The following is a 22,522-nucleotide window of genomic DNA, read 5'->3' on the forward strand; positions in this document are numbered from 1 at the left end:
CTGCACCCATACCCGACGTGCAGAGGAACAGCCTGTTGCAGGCCTGTTGTCAAAGCTGGTCACCATACCGATGAGCGAAAAACTGGAATGCGTGGGCGAAATAGCATTCGAAAAGTGGTATGTCAACTGAGCTTTTTTGAGATAGTTTTCTACGCATGAGGGGATGGCTAGCATGAATCTTTCGTGAAAAGGAGGTGACCAGACCACGTTGGTTCAAATGTTTATCCACAGTAGCAAACCGATGTCAACATTTACATGTTGTCCTTCAGATGAGTCTCGAACGTAAATAAGGCGCTTTGTCACCCGTGACTGTATCTAAGATCAGCCAGCCGCTGTGGTACTCCGTTACTCAGGATCCCTTCATCACACATCAGCCAAACACACAAGAAGCGGACGCGACAAGGGCACGGGCTCGCGCAGCGGCGTGACGTGGGTGACGAAGGGAGCCAGGCGCCGGGAGGGGCAAGCAAGTGCAGCAGCGGGGCTGTACGCCGCACCGCAGGGATGACAAGGTCTGCCGTAGGGATCGTGACGAGCTCCAGCACACGGAGGGACTCACCTTCGGCAACGGCTGTCCGCGCACTTTGCACATTAGCTGCGCCTCGAAGCCGGCGCCCGTGTGCACCGTGTTGGTCATCAGCTCGATCTCGGGTGCAACTGCAACACAGGCGCATCGACAATGCGGCGGAAGGCGTCGGCGTGCGCCGCTTCGGTTTCCATCTGCACCTCGAGTGCAGCTGCAACAGAATGGCATCTGACCAGCAACAATGTGCGCAATGTTGACCTCCACCCGGGTTGACCTCCATCCTCACATCCGGCGCAGCTGCAATGGAAGAGCATCGGCAGTGTGGGCTGACCTGCATTGTGCCCCGGCCGCTCCGGCGCCGGTGCGCCAAGGACGGCGTGTTGTGACAGTTGTGGCGCGCGCGCGCGGCGGACCGCGGCTGCCAAGCGGCCCGACTCCGGCGGGGAGCGGAGTGGAGGGTTTACGGAGCGAGACGCGAGGGAGGAGTGTCAACTGCGAGATAGCGTCACGTTCCGCGTCTCGCTTGGTTACATCTGCTAGTTCCGAAAAAGCGTGAGTAGGATTAACGCTTCTTCGAATCTTAACCGTTCCAAAAAGCGAAGTTACTTTTATCCATCACGCGGAACAGTACGGTCTGATAGGTCGCGCCAATGTATTATGAACCACACAGCACGCTCCTTAGTTTTCAGCACGCGATGCCTCGCCTCGCCCGTCTGCTGCGACACTGCGCCGATTGCGCGGGACGGCTCGTTGACCGGGACTGATCGGCGGCCGTCACAGGTGCGGAAACACGGACCAACGCTCGACCGCGCAGACAACCTTGGAATGCCTGAATCTCAATGCGTGTCACGTCAGCCGGGCCCAGGGCGCGATGGATTGTTTTCGCGGGTGCCACGTCCAATGACTGCCGCGCGGGGCTCCTCCGCATGCGGCTGCCTCCTCCTGTCGGGCACCCACCCGCTGTCCCCGACACATTACGGATGCAGGGCCGCTCAGCGACAGCCGACCGGACAAAACGCGGCAAACAACGGGGCAAACAATGGCTCAGGCCCGGGGAAACGCGCTCAGCAGCCTTGGCGCAGCACGCTTGTTTGCTTCGAACAAAAGGGATTTGGACTTTTTCAGCAAAAACTTGCATTGGCTAAATTGGTTATGCGTGGCAACCGGATGGCATGTGACAGGCATGGCGAGTTGCCATCTATGCTAATGTACATTTAACATTGCAATCATGCACAAAACATGCAATCATATCAAGTGCGGCGATGCGTAAATGCGAAAGCCGTCGTCTGGTGGAATACGTCCATTACCATTTCCTGACTGCTTTCCAAAAACTATGCATGTCAAGGTCGATTATTTCTTGTTCGGAGAAAGAGAGGGATGGCCTGTCTGTCAGCTGCATCTCTGTGGCTTATTTGATCGCGGCGAACGCCTGACGATGGTCCAAGCCGTCAATATTTGTCGTTAGAAAGTACAGCGAAATATTGATGCGTATCGCTTCGGCGTGCTTAGGGCGAAGTTTCCGAAGAAGAAGAAGAAAAAGGACAAAACACAAATCAGCGTACAAATGATAACGGGCTACAATTTATAAGTTCATGTTAAAAAACAGAAATGTAGCAACGCAGCAATAAAGTTATGCAGTAGATCCGAACATTCTAAGGGCTTCAGCTGACTTTCAAAAGAAACGGCTCATTTTATATCTGCGAATGCGTGCTTAAAACAAAAAGCGAGCATCCTTAAGTTACCCCATCGATTCGTCGACCTCCCTCGCCCTTGTGATTCAAAGCAAACGAAGACCCGCCATCGGACCATCGATGGCCGGCCGTACTCACAGTTAACCTCGAGCCGGAAGTCCTTGACGACGGCCTTGCCGACGCCGTTGTCGACGGTGCAGGTGTAGCTACCCATGTGACTGCGGTCAACGGCGGCGACCTCCAGCGTCTCTCCCTCCAGCTTCTGCTCTCCGTTCGGCAGAACACCACCCTGCACGGGACGGGTACGGGTCAGTGTCAGGGGGCGCAGCCGCGCGTTTTCGTGGCACACCACCCTGCACAGGACGGGCAAGGGTCAGTGTCAGAGGGCGCAGCCGCGCGAGCGTCACGCGGTGTCGTGGCACATAACCCTGCGCGGGACAACCGCGGGTCAGTGTCAGAGGGCGCAGCCGCGCGAGCGCCGCGCGGGTCGGGCGCGGGTCGGTGTCAAAGGGCGCAGCCGTGCGAGCGCCGTGCGGGTCGGGCGCGGGTCGGTGTCAGAGGGCGCAGCCGCGCGAGCGTCACGCGGTGTCGTGGCACGTAACCCTGCGCGGGACGGGGACAGGTCAGACGGCGCGCGCGCTGTTCTCCTGGGCCAAGGAAACTGCCCTGCGCAGCACGGCGACAGCTCGCAAGACCGGTCAACCAAACACTGGTCGCTCATGCCACATACGCCTATATACAGGACGCCTTAGCAACGCCTGTATATGGTTATGCTGCAGATATGAACAGGAGGCTGAGATTGGACGCACATAAGCTACCGTATCTTAAAAAAACGATCAAACTTCAAGCCTTGTGGCCAACCGTTCCTGACAAAGGTCACAGCATGCGTGACAACACCCCCACATCATTAGGATCCTAGATACAACAGAGGATCAACTGCACTATGACACTCTGTGAGCCTCTCTGCTCTGACCGGACAGCCGAGAGCTGCCCTTCCCCCAAGCCGAACCCCTCCGGCTCCCGTCCTCCGCTCCGAAAGTTGCCCTCTTCCGACCCGAACCCCTCCGGCTCCCGAACCCCGCCGCGAGACCTGCCCCCTCTCACGAGCTGAACCTCCCCGGCTTCTATCCCCGCCCCGAGACCTGCCCCCTCCCCCTGTCATGGCTTAATACGGCCGCCGGACGGGCCCACTCTCTCCCCATGACCTGGGGCCGAGCGTGGCATAGCGTTCTGCCACGCCCCTGAGCGGGGCGTGGCAGCCCGGCGGAGGGCGGGGGGGGGGGGGGGGGGAGGCGGCACCGTTGGCGTCTGGAGGCGGGTCGCCATCACAGCCCGGGACCGATCCCCGCTGAGCACCGCCATCCACGATGCATAAGCTGACCGATTTAACCCTGGCACGGTTTACAGCCGCCGTGTCCGGGCCGCCGCGCCATGGCGCCAACACCGGGGCTCTGTTTGAGGTTCGCGCCCACCCTCCCACCGCCCGAGAGATGTGGATAAACCGGAAATGGAGCCAAAGGATTGGCGGTTTCCCCCGTTTGGTCCAGGAGGTCCCCCTCACATGCGTCCGCGCGGTTTGCACCGCGCCGCGCAGGTTCCATTTCAGCGGCAGATGCCACGTTCCTGCCTGTTATCATTCCCGGGATCTCTGCCCGCCGGGCGGCAACGAACAGGATTTATTTTCGCCCGCAGCCAAGCTGCCGCTCTCGCCCCTCCCCACGACAGGCCGCCGTCGCGCGCCGCCTCGCGCCAGCCGAGTCCTTTCCGCGGCCCCGCGACCGCTGACAAATGACCGGCCACGCCGGCCATCCCTTCTGCCGCCGCCGCGACTGCCGGCCACCGACGGTCCGAGTGCCGGCGGCCGCCGCCGATCGACCCGTGGCTGCGCACCTTCCTGGTCCAGGTGATGGTGGCCGGCGGGTTGGCGTCTGCGGTGCAGGAGAGGCGGACCGGCTGGCCCTGGCGGATCACCAGCACGCCCTGGGCCGGGTCGGTCGTCACCACCGGAGCGTCTGAGGGGGGCGGCGACACGGTGTCATGGCGTCACGCTGTCATGGCGACACGCCGTCACACCTCGGCTAACCGCCCGATGGATGGGAAAATAATCGGCACGTAGTTAACGCTGCATTTTACATGATTATGGGAGCTTGTTAATACAGATCGATCACCGGACAATGCAGCGATACGAACACATTGGCAGGCTGAGTGTGGTGTAAAAAAACATAGTTAACAGTTAACAGAAACATACAGCTAAGCATGTGCGCAGGGTTGCTGCTTCGTAAAACTGGCACGCGCTCTGCCCTCGACTGATGAACGCAGCGTAACTCAAAAGACGTTCTCTTTTTATGTTTAGGTGCTGATTTTTCGTTACAAATAATACGCTAGTCCTACGCTGCTGCATTGCAAACGAAACGTATCGAGGATCGCTCCTGGTACCCATACCTAAAGCGGTGCTTCAAACCTTATGCAATCTTTTAAAACGGGATGGAACCAAACCGCAAAGAACAAGCAAAATCCTTTCCCTTCAGTCTCCATGACACCCAGGCCCAAAAGAAGAAGTCACGTGCTCAGGCTAACACACTTCACCACTCAGGTCAGGTGAATAAGCCCCCTACTTTGGCGAACCAGCGTCGCATCCGTGCGGAGCATCATAACGCCGTTGAGAGCGGTACATCACATTGACATAACGAATACACCATACAACGCTCGGCGCCGCTGGATGAAAGCGCGCCACAAACAGTCCCACGCGCCACCGGGACGTAGCTGCAGCTCTGCTGACGGTTCTGATGCCCTAACAGCACGGGGTGTCTGCGAAGCTGTGCAACGGCACAAGTGCCTCTGTTATCGCAATGGCGGTTTGCCTTTGATGTCACTGTGATATGGTGCCTGGTGATGTAGAGCCGCATTGTCCCTGATGCCACCATGGTACGGTGTCACCTACTCGGACGATGACACAGCGCCCCTGTAGCTTAATGGGATAATGCAGTGTGGCTTTTACCGCATGCAAGGAGTCATTAGGCAGGCACGAAATATGGCTCGGAAAGTTTCATGTCACGCTGATGAGGAGTTATCACTGACAGGGCTCTTGATGCCAGGATATTTATCACAATGTGTGTGTGTATGTGGGGGACACACTAAGGGATCTCCATACAAAAAAGAGTGGAGTGGTGAGGAGTGTGTGGATGCACGAAGCCTTTGATTGGAGGCGAACATTGTGGTACGACCAAACAATGTATGTGTGTGTGGGGGGGGGGGGGGGCGCAACACACTAAGGGATCTCCATATAAGAAAGAGCGGAGTGGAGAGGAGTGTGTGGGTCCATGAAGCCTTTGATGGAGGCGAGCCTTATGGTGCAACCAAACATCTGCCCAACACCAAAGCATTGCCAGTGTAATGTCTGGATGTCTGCAGATCACTTCGTCGATGCACCTATCATCTGCCGACGCTGAGACCCCTGACACAGCACGAGCTTGGCCTCACCTGACACCGAGTGACACCGAGTGACACCAAGCGACACCGAGTGTGTTCGGACATTGGGCTCGCTGCAGTTGCGCTGAGCGCGGTCGCAAGCCACACGCAGCGCTCACATAGTAACGACTGCCCCCTCCCCCGGAGGTAACTCCCGCCGCTCAGCACAGCGTGTTCATGTCTCGTCGGCCAGGCCCAGGACTAATGATGACGCAGCGAAGGCGTCCTGTTGGTGTTGGCCGTTCTGTGGGACGGATTTGGTCCGCCGCATACCGCCGATGTTCGGCGGAGGAGGAGACTTGCTCCGCGCATGACTCAAGCCGAACCCAGCGCGGCTAACAGGCTGTGCTGCTGGCTACTCTAGATATTAGATAACAAATGCCTGCACTGGTGAGTATTAGGCTGATTTGTGCACGGACGCAAAGCGGCCAGATGACATTATCTGATGGCGCGGACTGCGGCAGCAGCAGCCTCCAAGAAGGTTAGGGACGTGAAAGTTGATAAAACTTTCGCGTCCTTAAACTTTTCACGGCAAAGATGATACAACTTACACTTCCTCACGTCCTTGGTACAACTCACACGTATTTACCTTTCAGCGTGAGTTTTAACTGGTCATTTCTCACCATAAGCGATTCGCAGCGTGGTAGGAGGATTGGTAGCTGGAAATTACGGTGGACAAACTGTTTCCAACAAGACGTTCCTTGCAAGATACGTGTTGAACGCTACACAAAGTTTGGTAACACAGCACGTGGTATTTCTTTCGTGGGAACATGCACCACAAAAATAATGCGGGAAGTAATGATCTAACACGAACAAGTCGGTGATAACTGGGAATAATACAATGGATAATAAAAACAGTTCGAAAAAATGATTATCTGCATCAGACGTTATTGATGTAATCTCCACCAAACATCTGGAACGAAGCCTGCAGGTTGGCCGTGAAAATATTGTCATGCACGTGCAATCCTTCTGAATCACGAGGACAAAAATACAACACACCACAGTACCGCGCGGGATGCTGAGGATAGCCTATCGACAAGCGCCTCCAAGAAACTACTCGCGGCAGGAGGACCAGCAAACCCAGGTCCGAACACCCCCCGAGGTCAGCCTGCCGACCTTGTGTACCGCCGCTGGCACACCACTGCAGGAGGCGTGGGTTGCCGGGGGACGCCGCTGACCCCCGCACCATACCCCAGGCGCTCTGCCACGAAACTCACACTTGATGTTTACGACGTGATGCAGCGAGACGGGTGGCGACGAGGAGATGAGGCACTCGTACGTGCCGCTGTCCTGGGGCCGCACGTCGGTGATGACTAGGCTGTTGCCCTTAGGGCCGCTCTGCGAGAGCTTGACGCGCGTGTCCTTGCTGTTTGTGAAGCTGCCCGTGAAGAAGACCTTGGAGCCGGAGCGCCAGATGATGACCCCGGCCGCTACCGGACAGAATACAGCCTTAGTTGGAACCCTAGATCTGCGCCGTGCCGGTAACCAGAGCGGCAGGGATAGGAGGAGGGGACGACCGAGGTCACTCTGCAGTGAGGGGCAACGGGCTTGATCCTGATATTTCACGTTTTGTGAGACCCCGTACCTCTTGGGCATTTCAAGCCGCTCTACGTTCGATCAACAGGTGCGAACTCCATTAGCGCGTGTTAACTAACCTACTTTGGAGAGCGCACCACCCGTATTCACAAATAACGTTTCACCTTGCTCACCTTAACGTCATGTGACAGCAACCACTTATGTTCTATAATTGGATTATGAAATGCACTTAGCTAATGCACGTTTTCTTCATGCTCTACTGCACTTCTGAGCTCGTGTCATGGCAACAGGAGCCGAACGATACTGCAATGTGCTGACCCAAATCGGTGACGCCGATTGCTCAAATCAAGTTCCTTAGCCACGTGGTATGAGAATATGGAATGCCACGGGCTCGAAGCACAGCATGCGAATGATGATGTGGCCAGCAGACCTGAGAGGGACTAATCGCACATCTAACGGTACCAAACGTGGGACTATCCGGGGACGGCGCCCGACGTGGGACTATCCGGGGACGGCACCAGACGTGAGACTATCCTGGGACGGCACCTGACATGGGACTATCCGGGACGGCACCTGACATGGGACTATCCGGGGACGGCACTTAACGTAGGACTATCCGGGGACGGCACCTGGCGTGGGACTATCCGGGGACGGCACCTAACGTGGGGCTATTCAGGGACGGCAACAGACGTGTCGCCCCACCGCCGTGGCCGGTACGTGACCCCCACGGCCAGAGCGCGATCCCCCGCGACCGGCCGCTCTGCTCACCTTTGTCCATGTAGCAGGGCAGGGTGACGGTGTCTCCCGGCATGGCGTTCAGCTGCAGCGGCTCGGTGGTGAAGCGCGGCACGTGTGTCGACGCCACCTCCTCCACCTCCTCGTCGTAGAAGTAGTCGTCCCCAGGGGCAGCAGCTGGAAACAGAGACGACGTCATCAGGCGCGAAGCAACGGCGAAGCGGCGAAGCGAGGCCATGGGCTTGCAAGATGCAAAGGGTCGTAACGTACTGCAAGACACGCCATCCTCACACCGGTTGTTTGGTGGTACGGGCAGAGGCCACGGTAAAGCTTATTTCACACCTTGCATCTCACAGCACATTCACTACATTAGTTTTCTAGGCGCGCTTTTGGAAGTTGCATTTTTGGCTTTGAATGCTTCCTCCAGACTTATGTTCATGGTTATGGATGAGCACCGTCACATAAGCGTCGCGAGTCCAGACTGAAATCAGCTGATCCCTGCCGGTCACGTGACTGACAGTTTTACGTTTTCGAACGACCACTCAACACGAGACGGCGCCACCGCACTCACTGTCCCGGTCCAGCCGCACGCCGCGTGACACGCCCTGCTCCCCCCCCCCCCCCCCCCCCGCCACTGACGAGAATACGCACCATGGGGCACCATGTACGCCAGGCGCGGCATGCATGGTGCCCCACCTGGCTGCCACGCATGCATGGTGCCCCACCTGGCTTCCACGCATACATGGTGCCCCACCTGGCTCCCCCCGTCATCCCAGTATAGCCGCATGGGGCGCGCCGTTTTTGTGCCAGCTGGCCCACTGCGACGCTGGCCTAATGAACCCGCGCCGCCGCGTCACCCAGCAATGCGCGCGGTGCCGAGCGGTAGACAAACAGGACTTTTTGCGTCTGGTCCAATCACAGCCATTACGAGCGCTCATTCGCGCGCGCCTCGCGGCCCCGTGGACAGCTGCCGGGGCGCCTCGTGGGCTCGCGACGGCCCGGCGGTCTTTGTCATCAAAGGCTGCCGCCGAGCAGCGGCTCCCGAATGAAATCCCAGGCGCGCCACGACACAATGAACCAATCTTAGGCGTACCTTGTAGGCGCTGTAGAACGTACGCCTTATGGAGCCAAGGCACGAGGACCCGCACATTCCATCGGGGGCTATTTGGTGAGGCATCTATGTGGCTGTTAGCGGAGGCTTTTCCAGGGTTGTTCAGGCTAATGCGATAATAGCGTTAGATGAAGTCGTATAGCTTTAAGGTGGTTTCTCTGAAAACTAGACAAAAAAGGAGCCTATGACTCAAGTAATTCCCTTCCTCCCGGACCAGGTATAAATGGGGTAAAGTATATGATCAAGGTCGCACCCAAACACTTTTTTCATGAAAAATGATAAGTCTGATAGTTTTCACTCTTACTCTGACTATCTTAATCGCACGTCAACAGACATCGTATGGTGACATCATGAAGGCCAGGGAGAGTTACTGACTTAAAATGACCACAATCAGCCTGTTACTCTGGGGAACATGCCGCTTTGAGTAGTTCTTGACGTTGATTTTATGTTCAAATAGCAAAATGACATCAAAGGTTTTTTGCCTTGATATGTCCCCGATTCAACATTTACTAGGACAGAGCACCGAGGTTAAAGTCAGTTACGCGCGTGGAGATGCCTGGGGGTACCACTGATACGATCTCAACTTTAAGCTTGTTTGACCTTATTCTTCACTAAAGTCTCGACTTAGAAGGTCTTAAATTTGCCACAAATGGGTCTGCGTAGAGCCCTACCTATCTTGTGCACTTCCTGTTTCCAATTGTCTTGGTCTTCGGTACCTCGGGGGGGGGGGGGGGGGGGCAAATTGCCCAGACCCACTCGAGCACGTCGCATTCAATCGACACTCCACGCACTCCTTGAGCGGTACTTCGGTTCGGCATGTCCGTGGTCCCGCGATGCCAGCCCTGGGGCACGCTCCCCCGCTTCACCTGGCCACAGCGGACGCTCCACCGCCGCCCGTGCCCGAGCGTCCGGCGCCGATCGGGGCTCAGCCGGCCGCGGAATGTCTGTATTTGGCAGGTGGTGGTGGGGGGGGGGGGGGGGGGTCGCGGTGAACGGGACACGGAAAAGGCCCGCCCTCAGCGCTGTCGACTGAAGCCAGCTGGCGAGGATAGCATCCCCCAATGATGAGGCCACAGCAAGGTACAAATGCGTGCGCAAGCTTTTCCCCCAACTCTGGTCTCGAAGAGGACTGGGGCATCCTGCCGCAAGTTTTTGACCATGTGCTTAGTGTTCAGGTGCGGTGGACGGAAACGAAGACCAAATGTGGCGTCCATAGCCATGCATGTAGATAGGTAGTCATGCATGTAGACAGACTCCACGTTTCTACCCATTTACCAACACTTTCGGACCTATCATGCCTCCAAGACAAACCGACAGACATTCCCCGTCCACCGAACAGCCTGACCCATGGAGGACAAGGTACCTTTCATGAAGAAGCATCTCAAACGTCACTAAACATCGAACGGACTCATCCCACAAAGACGCCGCTCCAGTCCACACCGGAAGTGCGTGCGAGCATGCGTGAGCCTGCAGAGGACGACGGGCAGACGGGGCTGCTGGCGAGCACCGGAGGCGGCGGTGCAGCTCACTCAGCCATCGCCCCGATGGTGCGGTGGAGCCGCCTCTGTTGGCGCCCATAGGTGGACGCTCAGAGGACTCAGTGCGGTCGTGGGACGTACTGCATCAACACCCACGCTGATAGTGCATTAGAGGCGATTATCGATGCCGGCGTATGATTTAAAACACCATAAATTTTCCCGTCTTGAAAACTAATTGATTTGATTCGGGCTACGCCCATGTCAGAGCAGGTTAGCGTTCGCTAATGACGATTGCCGCCTAATGGCTTCGGAATTGCCTCACGAACGCTGCAATCACCGCCTCGTGTCGTTAGGTTGGTGTTTTCACACAGTGGGTGTTCGCAGCTCGCCCCTGCAGCATGTCATGTTTTGACAGCATTGCGCGTGCTGCGGCGGGAGCCCGCGTGATCGCGGCTGCAGCTCGCCAGCATGCCCGCAGCGCTCACGGCACGGGGATGTGGCCAAGGTGACTGAGTTCATGCAGGCCTGTGACGGGGTGCAGCGGGTGCGGCGAACGAGAGCGGTGACCCAGTCTGCCGGTCCCAGCTCGGGCCTTGGCACACTCCCCTGCAGCGTGAGCCAGGCCGTGGGGGGGGGGGGAGGGGAGGGGAGGGGAAGGGACGCAGGGGTCACGGGAGCAGAGGCCGAGGCCCAGGCTACCATCAAAAGGCATATGGTGAAAGGCCTGTAGTCCAAGTCCATACCATCATAAGCGGACAAACATTCGCCCGGTAGTGCGTGCGCCCAAAGAGCATTACCATGTGGGAACTGCTTGAGCGCTCGTCTACCAATAATCGCTCTTTCCTAATCGTGTCCTATTGTCTGACCTTGAATGACGATCAACATGCACCTCATTAGCGTAGTTTCGACGAGCTTGCTCATACAAATATGGTCCAGCCGAGCCCGAAGGATAGCATGCCGTTCACATAAATTAACTGCATCGCTGGCCAAATGAACGGGCTTAACGAAGAGAGTTTTTGTTTTGTTTCAATCTTGTTCACCTTTGCCGAGCACGAGGTCAGTTCACATGCGTAGTGCCGGCAATGGCCGGTAACCTAACGGCTGTAAATACGGAGTGCATCATTAATATGTGGAATTTTAAAGGTTCATTTCGGATCTAATGCCGTGCCTTCCCCTCGTCTCCGCAAACACGCTGGTACAGAGTACAACGTGCTGTTTTGAGATCGTTAAATTTGAATAAAGCACACTGGGTGAGCTGTCGAAGTCACCGGGCGGGCACTGAAACCTGGTCGGTGCGTATTTTCTGAGCAGACCACGTCATGCGCCTGTACACACGTGGGAAGGATGTGAAGGCGAATGGTCAGCTTGTGTGGCAAAGCTGATGGCCAGAGTTTTTCAGCTGTTAAACGAGTTCCCTGCACGCAATCGTACATCCAACGTCAGTTAGACGCTCTTTGCGGCGTGGAATGAGCGGGATGATACCATACACGAAACTCACCAGATATCATCATGTCGATTTACGAAAACTTTAAGTGTCATCACGAGACATCCTTGGGGAAGAACACAAATGTGCCCGATCAACGCATTCTGAAGTTCGCCTATCGTGACCGTGTAGCAGGTAAGGGTTATCGGGTTTGAAACTCGCATACTATGTCATAAATCATCTCACTTGAAAATTGGGTAGCTTGGGTTTCGTTACATTCGGCGAATTTATAATAATTTGTTCTTTTGGTGGCTTGTGCGCAGTAATTATTCGTGCGTTCCGGAAATTGTTGGGAAACACGCAATTGCTTTGGGCGAATGTAGGTTATATTCATTGCTCTTAGCAGGTCTCTTGGGAATCTCTCGGAATCTCTGTTCTGTATCATTATCATGATCTGTATTGCCACCATTATCATCTGTATAACCAATCCATTTGTATTGTGATGATCCCTATCATCATGGTCGCCATTATCCATACCAGTAGTATCGTTATCTGTGTAAGCATTATCGTTATCTATATTAGTTTTATCATATTCTGTATCATCGCTATAAATCATATTATCATCACTATAATCCTGGTCACTATCTGTATCATTAGGACCCACGGCTTACGCTCGAGCCCGGCTGGACGGCTGCAGGCATCGACCCGCACTTCTGTCAACACGATCGTCAATGCATCAGTCGATGTGGGTTTCTCGTCGCTGCGACACGGTACAGACCTGGGCGAGACATTCAGATCACCCGCGTTGCAGCGTGCGACGTGTTCTTGCATTATTGCTTTTTCATTATTTCTTGCATTATTTGCACTCGTGTTGCGAGGCTCCTTCGCATTTATACAAATGTCCGTCGCGATTTTACTGCAGCAATCGATGGGGAGGGATACAATGCGTTCATGAGACACGTTGCTAGAAAATGACAATGGGTCAAACGGTGCGGATGCAACTGCCTTACAACTGCCACGGCATGGCTTCTGAACAGTTGTGTTCCTTGCTTCTGCACACTGCGTGCTGTTATCACCAGTGGCTACAATCACATAAGATTCGAAAAAATCGTGACCGTGGGCCAGGCAGAGCCGCGCCTCTCAATGTCACATCACTGTTCAATCGATGATTGCTCGGTCTAAGACAGCGCTAATGGTGGTTCACATATCCATCAATGGTCGTATATTTCTCAAGGGTCACAGGCTTGAGCGCCTTCAGCTCAAGCCTGTGTGTTTCCTGTGGGTCTTTGTCCTATTTGGACCCTGTTCCATGCCTGTCTGGTCCAGAAGAGCGACTCTCCCTCGCCCCTGACGCATTGCTGGTGATCCATCTTCCACAACCAGCGGCGCAAGGCGGACTGCAGAGCTCTTCCTTCGACGTCGAGGTCGCGAACCGTCGACCGCCGGTCATAGAACTGCTTTGATGACGTCACACACGACGTCACTGATTCATCGGCCTCGCTGACGAAGCCCTAGAAGCAAATCGCGCTGGACCACGGTGGAGCGCCGAGGCCTTGAACCTCTGAGCGGACCCATAACGAAGCAGTTCAGACACCTCGGCGCGGGCGGTCAGAGCCCGGGGCCGGAGAGGTGGCCCCACGCGCGGCGCCCTACGCGTCGGCCGCTCGGCCGCGCGCGCGATGACCGAGAAATGGCCGCTCGTTACGGACGGCGCGTGCGAGGCCGAGTCAACTGGGGAAGTTATCGCCGCTCGTTACCACGGTGGTTTGTTCGCGCCCACGTGGCGCTGAGTCGGCTTGTGTATGAATGGTTGCAGAAGACTGCCGCATCAGCGCAGGGCTCCGTGTTGGCTGTGGCGTGGGGATGAGAGCGTCGCACGACTAAATAAATACAACTTGCCGCACCGGTGTCGCGCTTACATCCATATACAGCAGCCTTAGCGTTTTAGCACCGACACAAATAAGGCCAACGCCAAAGCAATGGTAACATATACCGTTGCTGCGTGATGCCCATCCGCATGTTGTGACTGAGGGCATCACTGCGTGCTCGACCGGAGACGCCGCTCCCGTTATAGGTACCTTGCCGCGTCCGGTTGGAGCGCACAGCCGTGCCCCGCCGACACGAGCCGCCCAACAAGGCGCCTGGTGGCGGGAGCGCGCAGGGCACGCCACCGGCACGACGGTCGGCGTGCTCCGCCCGGCGCAGCCTGTCCGCACGTCAGCACCCCTGTCAGCACGTGAGGCGCGCCCAGACGCCGCGCGAGCCACGCCCTTCGTGGGGCTTCACCGCCGCCGGAAGAACAACATCGGTCTGCGCACAATGGCCGGGAACAAAGCTGCGCCGGCGATTGTCTAGCCGGCGTTTCCGTGGCGCCACCCGTGCGTGCGGACCATCTCCAGGGGAGTCGCCACCGTCCGACAGCAGGGAAAGACGGGCCGGATCGACGCTCCGTCCGCCGAGGCCGGATGTGTGCAGCCGACGATTACGGGCAAGAAGAAGGCGCAAAAACGCCTCTTACTTGCGGAAGATGCGTGAGGCTGATCCAAGGGACTGTGAAGCATGAAGCAAGAAGACAGCCTGAGATCCGTCTTCTTGACGACTGGCAAATGGCAACGTACGGTGCTGCAAGAGTGACGGACGAAGGCGAAAAACAGCGAGCAACTCATCGTAAACATGCCAACAACACCACCCCGGCACTCGTGCCGGCCGCGAAGGTGGCACCCATTGAGAGATCAGCCAAAGGCATGCGAGCCGGCGGCGTGCCTCACTCGCAGACGAGGCGGCAAAAAGCCGACTCGGCTGAGCCGCCGCTCGACAGACGGGCGCAGCGGGCGGCGGCGCGGCGGCGGCGCGGCGGCGGCGGGGGTGCTAGTTGAAGGGCCGAGGCACGCGGGCGCACCGCGCTCCGCTGGCGCGGCATTCGCGGCGTGACAGGTCCGGCTGCCAGACGCAGACCGCGATGCCGGCGCCGTCTACGTGAGGCCCGACGGCGGCATCAGCGCGAGGCACGGCGGCCGACCGCAGAACGACACAAGCCGCACGCTACCGCTACAGTCATGTTGCCGTTTACGCTGTAGTCAGTTTGTATTTGCGCATGGTGTGGTGTATGTGCTCTGGTCAAATGTGAAGGTTATTGAAGTCCTTTTTCAATTCCGAGATGGGAACGTTTGGAGCATGGCCATTACAGGCCCGTGACAAAGGTACAGTATATATGAAACATACAAGTAAAAAACACGTCACACACAGACACACCTTCACCGGTTAGCAATAGCATTAGCGCTCGAGCGGGTGCACTCTCACCGCGCGCACGCAACTCTGCTGTGTTAGTTGTGTGATGCTTTGACTTGCTCTCTACGCCGCTATGCAATGTCTTCTAATGCCGCGCGTTGACCTCGTGTCCGAGGTCGTTGTGGCGGTCTGCCCAGCTCCCTTCGACCGCCGAGGGCTTCTAATGCCTGCTGTCCGCGGTCGGATGCCCTCGGGCGATGGCGAGGTCGCCCACTAATCGCTGCGCTTGGTGCGTCATTTAGCACGCCGTTTCTTACGGCACGCGCTTTCGTCAGGGGCTTCTAGCGCATCACGCCCGGCACGTGCGCAGGCGACGGCGGGTGTAATTGATGGGCGGAAAAAGTGACGGTAATACGAACACCTGACCGGGGCCGCTGGCTGCTGCGCAGCTGTGCGCAGAAACGATGGGATCAGATCGGGACCAGACGCGGCCCTAGGTGCGTCAAGGTCACAGCAGCGTGCACCAGCACAGTAAGAGAGCAGTGAGTTGGGCAAACCGGGCGATTTAGATTGCTGAACAGATGTAATGGTTTTCGAGACGGTGCAAGAGCAAATCTTGCATCAAATGCCATACGAGAGGGGTCGACGAGTTCGGTTTTATGGCTTGCATTAGCATCGGGAAACTTAAGGCGTAACGTGCCGGTTAAAAAACACTCATTAACTGATTCGATAAGACCGCAGGTTCGGGATAATCGGGTCTTGGATTTACCGAGTAATATCATGTCATAGTTTCACACAAAATAAGGCAGCATCTTTTGTTTTGGGCTCACCGCAAGTTTAGTTACGCTTGGCTTTGCTCGCCGGCTCCAATGTTGCCATTTCCTACAACGGTTCCCTGGCTGGAATTATGCACGCGCATAACAGCCTATTCTTCTGACGCTTTACAAACCATCATCGTAAAGTGAATGGCGTAATACTACTCATGTAAGAGGAGCATTAATCAGAATTAGCGGCGTGTTTATATATCCCGCTAAACGGCATGCTCCTTGTCGGCCTCCTACTCCGGATACGCGCTCGCCGGATACTATTACTACAGCGGCGGACAACGCATCAGATAGGACATCAGCTGTTTACGTTACGCGTCGGCCAGCCGCACCACATGTCGGACCGCTTTCAGGCGTGAGACGCAAGCAATCAGACGCTGCGTGTGGGGCACGGATGTGTGCCGTCCTGCAGACGACTTTGAAAACTGCGCAGTGCACACACGCTCCGCGGGGCGAGTCCGCGTGTGGCGCGACGAACAACTAGCTCATTATATCGCCTCACCACGCACGTATGTCTTATTTAATGCGCCCATTTACAGACATCGGCTTTTAACGACGGGTCAGATTATGGTATATGCACCTGCTCCGTGGCCGATAACGCCGGGCATTGGGCGATTTGCACGAGTGAAATTACAGCTTGTCGCGTATCGTATAGCATCTAACGAAAATATTGATACTCGAGTCTGAGATAACAATAGGCCGCGGGATGTAAGTGCGGCGTCGACTTTCGAAGCGAGCCGGTGCTCGTTTGGTGCCGATGACGCCAGGCCGTCGTCCCCCACACCTCCGTCTCGGGCTGAAGCACTCTCCACCGTCCGACACCCAGCGCCGGCGCCGGTGGCCGAGCCGTACCATGATCGGCAAATTTGTCGCGGCCGGTTAACGTGCAGTTCCATCTGCCGCCGGGCACCGGGGCGGAACTCCAAACAGTGCGTGTTTGTTCGGCGCACCCGGCGCGGCCGCGTGCGCCGCCGCCGTGACGCGCCGGATCCGCCTCACTTCACCGCGACGGCCCGCGCCGCGCGAAACGAGCACCAAATTGACCGTAGTGTCGACAGGGCGGGCGTCGACGCGAGGAGGGCGTCGCCCGCGACCCCGGCGCCCACGGCCGGGCCGGCGCGGGCGCAGCCCTCGTCGACGGCTCCCTGTCACGCTCTCCTCCGCCGAGCACCCTCGACTGCGTGCCGCACCGGCTTGTATCATCGCCGCAATTAGCATCCGATGAATTATGCATGCGCCGGCCAGACCGTCTTCCGACTGCTGCAACGGCCGCCCGAGGGCGTGGCGCAGACGCGCCGCGCTGGCCGGTGCGGAACGAGCGCGAAAGTGGTGCCCGCTGCGGTTTGGTAACCTGATTGGCGCACGCGGCCCGCCTGACGCCAGGCGTTTCACCCGCGAATGATGGATACCGCCGCGCCGCTGCGCCGCCCGAAATGGTTTGCGCAGGTGATAAGCGGAGAAGAGCCGTTTCCAGTGATGACCGGTCCCAGCGGAGTGCCAAGTGTTTCGCGCAGGAGGGCTAAACCGCCTAGCGGGCTCCTGATAATCGTGATGTAGATAATCCGAAGTGATTGACCTGCCGTAACGCCACAGCAATAAGCAGTCGTGGTTGCCCTAGGGTTCTTTTGGTTTGAGAATCTCCCCTAGCATGTAAGATTCTCACTTTTCTCAAACTGGCCTCAGATTATTGCAATTGACGCGCAGCTGTTTTGGACGGCTGTGCACATTCGAAGCATCAATCTTCTTTGGTGCCACAAGCGTGCAGTGCGTTTGCGTGAGGCGTGCTGGGTCCACCGCCTTGTCCGTCGCGTGACAGGTGATCTCCGTGGCGAGACGGCCCTCTTAACACTAACGCAGCACCACCCGGCGCTGCCACCTACACTCGCGTCACCGTCACGCCCCGCCTGACGTCACGGAGGTCCCTCGCCACAGGCGCTCCAAACATCGGCCGATCGTTAGGCGGCGCCAGGTGCGCCAGTGTTGCCCCGGCCGCGCCACACTGGCCGCGCCCCACTTCCGCCACGCATGTTAATCCAGCTGATGGACCAGCGTGCAGGCCGTGCGACGGCCGGCGCTCGGTCGACATTCTAGGCCAGCGACCACTCAGCCGCCGTTGATAAGGCGCGCGCCGTTTGTCTCCAGCGCTGCTGACGTGGTAATTGGCAGTGTGACGCACCCCGTCGCGACGAGGCGAGATCGCTTCCGCCGCGGGCGCGGCCGTCGCCCGCCTTGCCCGCGTCCGCGCCCGTCGCCGCCGCGTGCCGCTCGCCCGTGGGAACGACGTCACCTTCAGGGAACCGCCTGGGAGCAGGACTTGCCGGCCGGTCCGACCGGTCGGACCCGTGTTGCCAGTTGAAGGTCAAGGCGCGGCGGGCGGGCCGCTCTGCAGCGGGCTCGCGCGGCCCCATGCGTGGTCTGCCGTTCGGCGGCCGTCTCCCTGTCTCCGGAAGGTTTGAGCCGTTCGCGCGAGGGCGGATCAGCTGTCTGTGCCGGACTTGTTTGCCATCTAAGCGGATGGGGTTATCTTCTCGGCCATCGCTGCTGGCGCGACGGGGCCAGTCCGTCGTCGGCGGGTCGAGCGTCGGTCTCCGCCGGCGCCGGCCGCCCTCGAGAGCGCGCCGCCCGGCGACGCCACGCGACGGGCTCGTTTCCTCCGAGCCGGGGATCGGGACTAATTAGCGGCGGCGTCCGGTGCCGCTGACGGCGCGGCTTTGTCCGGCGGCTGTCCCATGTCCCGGCCGGGTCCGGGTCCGGGTCGCCGGTGATTGGGGCGCCGATCAGACGGCGGGGCGGCCCCACCTGCTCCCCCCCCCCCCGCCCGGGTTTGAGGAGACACCGCTGCCACCGAAGATCCAACTGGTCTGCGAGGGACAACTGTCAGTTCTGGAGATCATGTGCCTAATCCCGTTGGAGGCGGATGTGTGTGGTGTGTGGCATTCGAGCCAGTCCAGTTGAAACTACGACTGAAGAGTGTTTCGGGGACGTGCGCCCGGCGGTGATGCGCAGTATCGAACATTGACGGCTGATCTGTGCCGATGCGATGCATCCAAGAAGCTTGTTCAGTTTCATTCCTCTCGTTACGTGAATAAAAGATGAGCCCCAAGGCAGTAACAAAACGGGGTCGCAGCAAGTAAGGAGGTGAACGACGGAGGGTGAAGACGTGGAGAGAGGGCGGGGCGATGCAGGCGGAGGGAAGTGAAAAGGTAATGGGCGGCGTTAAATACACGGTAAATCACGTTCCCACCGCGTGCTGCTGTCGACCCCCCACAGCGTTAAGCGGTGCGGCGTAATTGGGTAACCGGCTGGCCAGCCAAGCATTCTGTTTACACTGAGACCTCCTGAGCAGCCGTCGACGCCGGTATAGCCCGGCCTTCTCGGAGCCGCGACCGCTGCGCAACCGTCCTACAGCCATTAACCAGCGGCTCGGATTTAACTGGACGATTTCACGGACACGCACCAGCTCAGCACACCAGCCGCGCCAGCCAGGCGCCAGAGGGTGGTGGCCTGGCCGCCTCGGGCATTGAGGTCACCAGCAGGCTCGCCTGATCGCCGGCTGCAGTCCGTCAGGAGCGTGTGCCCGTCTGAAGTCGGCTTCGTGAGCTACAGCAGCGTGTGCCCTTCTGAAGTCGGCTTCGTGAGCTACAGCAGCGTGTGCCCGTCTGAAGTCGGCTTCGTGACCCACAGCAGCGTGTGCCCGTCTGAAGTCGGCTTCGTGAGCTACAGGAGCGTGTGCCCTTCTGAAGTCGGCTTCGTGAGCTACAGCAGCGTGTGCCCTTCTGAAGTCGGCTTCGTGAGCTACAGCAGCGTGTGCCCGTCTGAAGTTGGCTTCGTGAGCTACAGCAGCGTGTGCCATTCTGAAGTCGGCTTCGTGGGCTGCAGGAGCGTGTGCCCGTCTGAAGTCGGCTTCGTGAGCTACGGAAGGGGCATTGTTCAGCCATTGACGTTCCGAGTGTCATTGTGCGAGCAGATTGGCAGGAATGTCGCTACCGTATCGAGGTTTCGCTATGACGCAGTGTGGCTTATAGGCATCCTTGGCGTAGGAGAGGATATGGCCGTACAATGCCGAGGGTGGACCGGCGGCGCTGTTGCAAACCAGAGGCAAAACAGGCCAAGCACATTACGGTCAGGGATGGACAAAACATTACATTCAGCAACAGTCTGCAAAAAACTTTCGCGATTCTGCCTCTGCTTTCCCCGCGCATAAGTCCTCTCCAGGGAGCAGCGCGTCCCATTCTCATGCAAATATCCAATCAATGCACTCACTGGTGCGTTCGCCCGACAAAAACCGTTATCACAATGGCCGCCCACGATGCAGATAGTGACAAAACACGCGTTGTCCGGGGACATGTCGCCGGCACCAGACGGCCGGCATCCTAACCAGTCTTTGTTCGCCTCAGGACAGCCTCCGCGCACGTCTTTGTTACTGAAGGCAGGGAGGGGGGGGGGGGGGGACAAACGGCGGCTGCTGCAACGGTCGTAAATCACTTGATGCGTGTTGTCCGTCAATTTCAGAGCCGTTATCTGATACGCAGTAGCTTGACAAGGAAAGCTTCCTCACACAGTATGAAGCAAAGAACCTAAGGGAAAACAAATTATGTTTAAACACCAGTTATTCGGGGATACGGTCACATCACGTGACATCACTAAGGGCTGGGGACAGCTCGAGCCCACGTTTGGCTCATCTCCGCTGCCGCCGAGCCATCTCTCACCAGCGTGTGCCCTCTCCCTTCCGCGAGTCTGCTGCTGGCGTCACCCGTGGCCCCCGGAGTCTGTGGCTGACGCGGCCCGTGCCCCCAGAGTCTGTGACAGGCGCCCCTCCCCCAGAGTCTGCGCCTGGCGCGGCCCGTGCCCCCAGAGTCTGTGACAGGCGCCCCTCCCCCGGGGCCTGCGCCTGGCGTCGCCCATGGCCCCCAGAGCCTGTGACAGGCGCCCCTCCCCCTGAGTCTGTGCCTGGCGCGGCCCGTGCCCCCAGAGTCTGTGACAGGCGCCCCTCCCCCGGAGTCTGCACCTAGCGTCGCCCGTGACCGCCGGCCTGAGCGTTGCGTCGGCGCCGTCGGCGGCCGCCGGCGCCGGCGCTGGCTCGTGCGACAGCGCGGCGCGGCCTCGTTACAGAGCGACAGAAAAAACTGCCCCCGTGACGGATAGTGCCGGCGGGGCCGACACCGGAGACGCGGCGGGGAGGAGCGGCCGGCGATCGCGGAGGGATCGAGAGAGACGCAGCCGGGCGGGCGGAGCGTCGGCTGACGAGAGCCGGGAGCGGAGCGCCGGCTGACGGGGGCTGGGAGCCGGGAGCAGAGCGTCGGCTGACGGGAGCCGGGAGCAGAGTGTCGGCTGACGGGAGCCGGGAGCCGGGAGCAGAGCGTCGGCTGACGGGAGCCGGGAGCGGAGTGTCGGCTGACGGGAGCCGGGAGCCGGGAGCGGAGCGACGCTCCGCGAGGAGACGGGGCGGAGATCACGGCCCGCTGGGCGGTACAGGCATGCTGAGGGGTGGCCTGGTGGAGACCATGACGGGTGTGCTCGATAATAGGCTGCAGGTGCAACGTGATTCAATAAACAGGGGCCCGGTCATTGTTCGACGCTAAAGCTCATCGGACAATGCATGCACATAAAAGCCCGCATTTAAATCTTGACAGGATCGCCACATATAGACACCGAACGGCATAGTAAGTACCACCGAGTATCACGACCTCGCAGCAGACGGCCGGGTTCATCACAGGTCAAATCTGACCTTCTTCACCTGCCAGGTCACGGCCTCTGGCCCTCGCTTCTGCTCGTCGTCGCCTGATCCCGTCCGCCAGCGGCAGGACTCGCCGTCCGACATCACCGTCCATGCTAGCTCGCCACGCCTCTGGACGTGCAAAGACACGCGCTCGGTGCCGCCGTAGAGCGGTGCGTCGCTCGCCCCAGCCGATGCGGTCGAGTGGAGGAGCCGGCGGGAGCCGGCGGGAGCGGGAGGGTCGGGCGCCGCCCTTCACGCTGACCGGAAACTGGCGCCGATTGCCTGGGACTCTCATCGGTCACCGATAGCGTTCACGGATCGTTTGTCGTCGGCGGCATTGTGAGGACCGGTCGGCTGGCTCTTCCAGTCGAATGGCCGACGTCTGCAATGTGAGCTATCGGAGCGAGCCAGAAGCGATCATTAAGGACGGTATTGAGAGGGCCGATTCAGGGACCTTCACTCAGTCGGCTTCAGTGAACACAACTGACTCCAGGAATAACCCTTCCAACACATAGGGCTGCCAAAGGTCTGGCTTATTGCGAAGCGGCCGCTGCCAAAATCAACACAGCTCGCGCTGGGCTCGGTAAGAGCCCATCGATTTTTCACTGTGGTGCCTCGGACCACAGGTAGTGCAGAGCATACCAGAGAAGAAAACGGAAATAACAAGAGATGACACGCAAAAATCATCATCGAAGGTGGAAAATTACCTGAGACACCTCGCACAGTTGGCGAGGGCGAAGCTCAGCCCACTCCAACGTCACCATCGGAGCCTTTCGAGCGGTG

General features: G+C 58.4%; 1 protein-coding gene across 2 annotated transcripts in view; it reads right to left on the reverse strand.

Annotated features, from left to right (window-relative positions):
- The window catches only part of LOC119105057 (protein amalgam), a 54,090-nt gene that overhangs the window by 12,803 nt on the left and 18,765 nt on the right, over window positions 1–22,522 (reverse strand). For both annotated transcript variants that reach the window (XM_037228691.1, XM_037228690.1), the window contains exons 2-6: window positions 7,990–8,133; window positions 6,903–7,115; window positions 4,108–4,229; window positions 2,356–2,506; window positions 560–657 (exon numbers count right to left, since the gene is read on the reverse strand). In XM_037228691.1, the coding sequence (XP_037084586.1) occupies window positions 560–657; window positions 2,356–2,506; window positions 4,108–4,229; window positions 6,903–7,115; window positions 7,990–8,133 (728 nt within the window). The remainder of the gene's footprint in view (window positions 1–559; window positions 658–2,355; window positions 2,507–4,107; window positions 4,230–6,902; window positions 7,116–7,989; window positions 8,134–22,522) is intronic.

This window comes from Pollicipes pollicipes, unplaced genomic scaffold (assembly GCF_011947565.3).
Source record: "Pollicipes pollicipes isolate AB1234 unplaced genomic scaffold, Ppol_2.1 Scaffold_2555;HRSCAF=2994_pilon_pilon_pilon, whole genome shotgun sequence".
NCBI classification, from domain to species: Eukaryota; Metazoa; Arthropoda; class Thecostraca; order Pollicipedomorpha; family Pollicipedidae; genus Pollicipes; species Pollicipes pollicipes.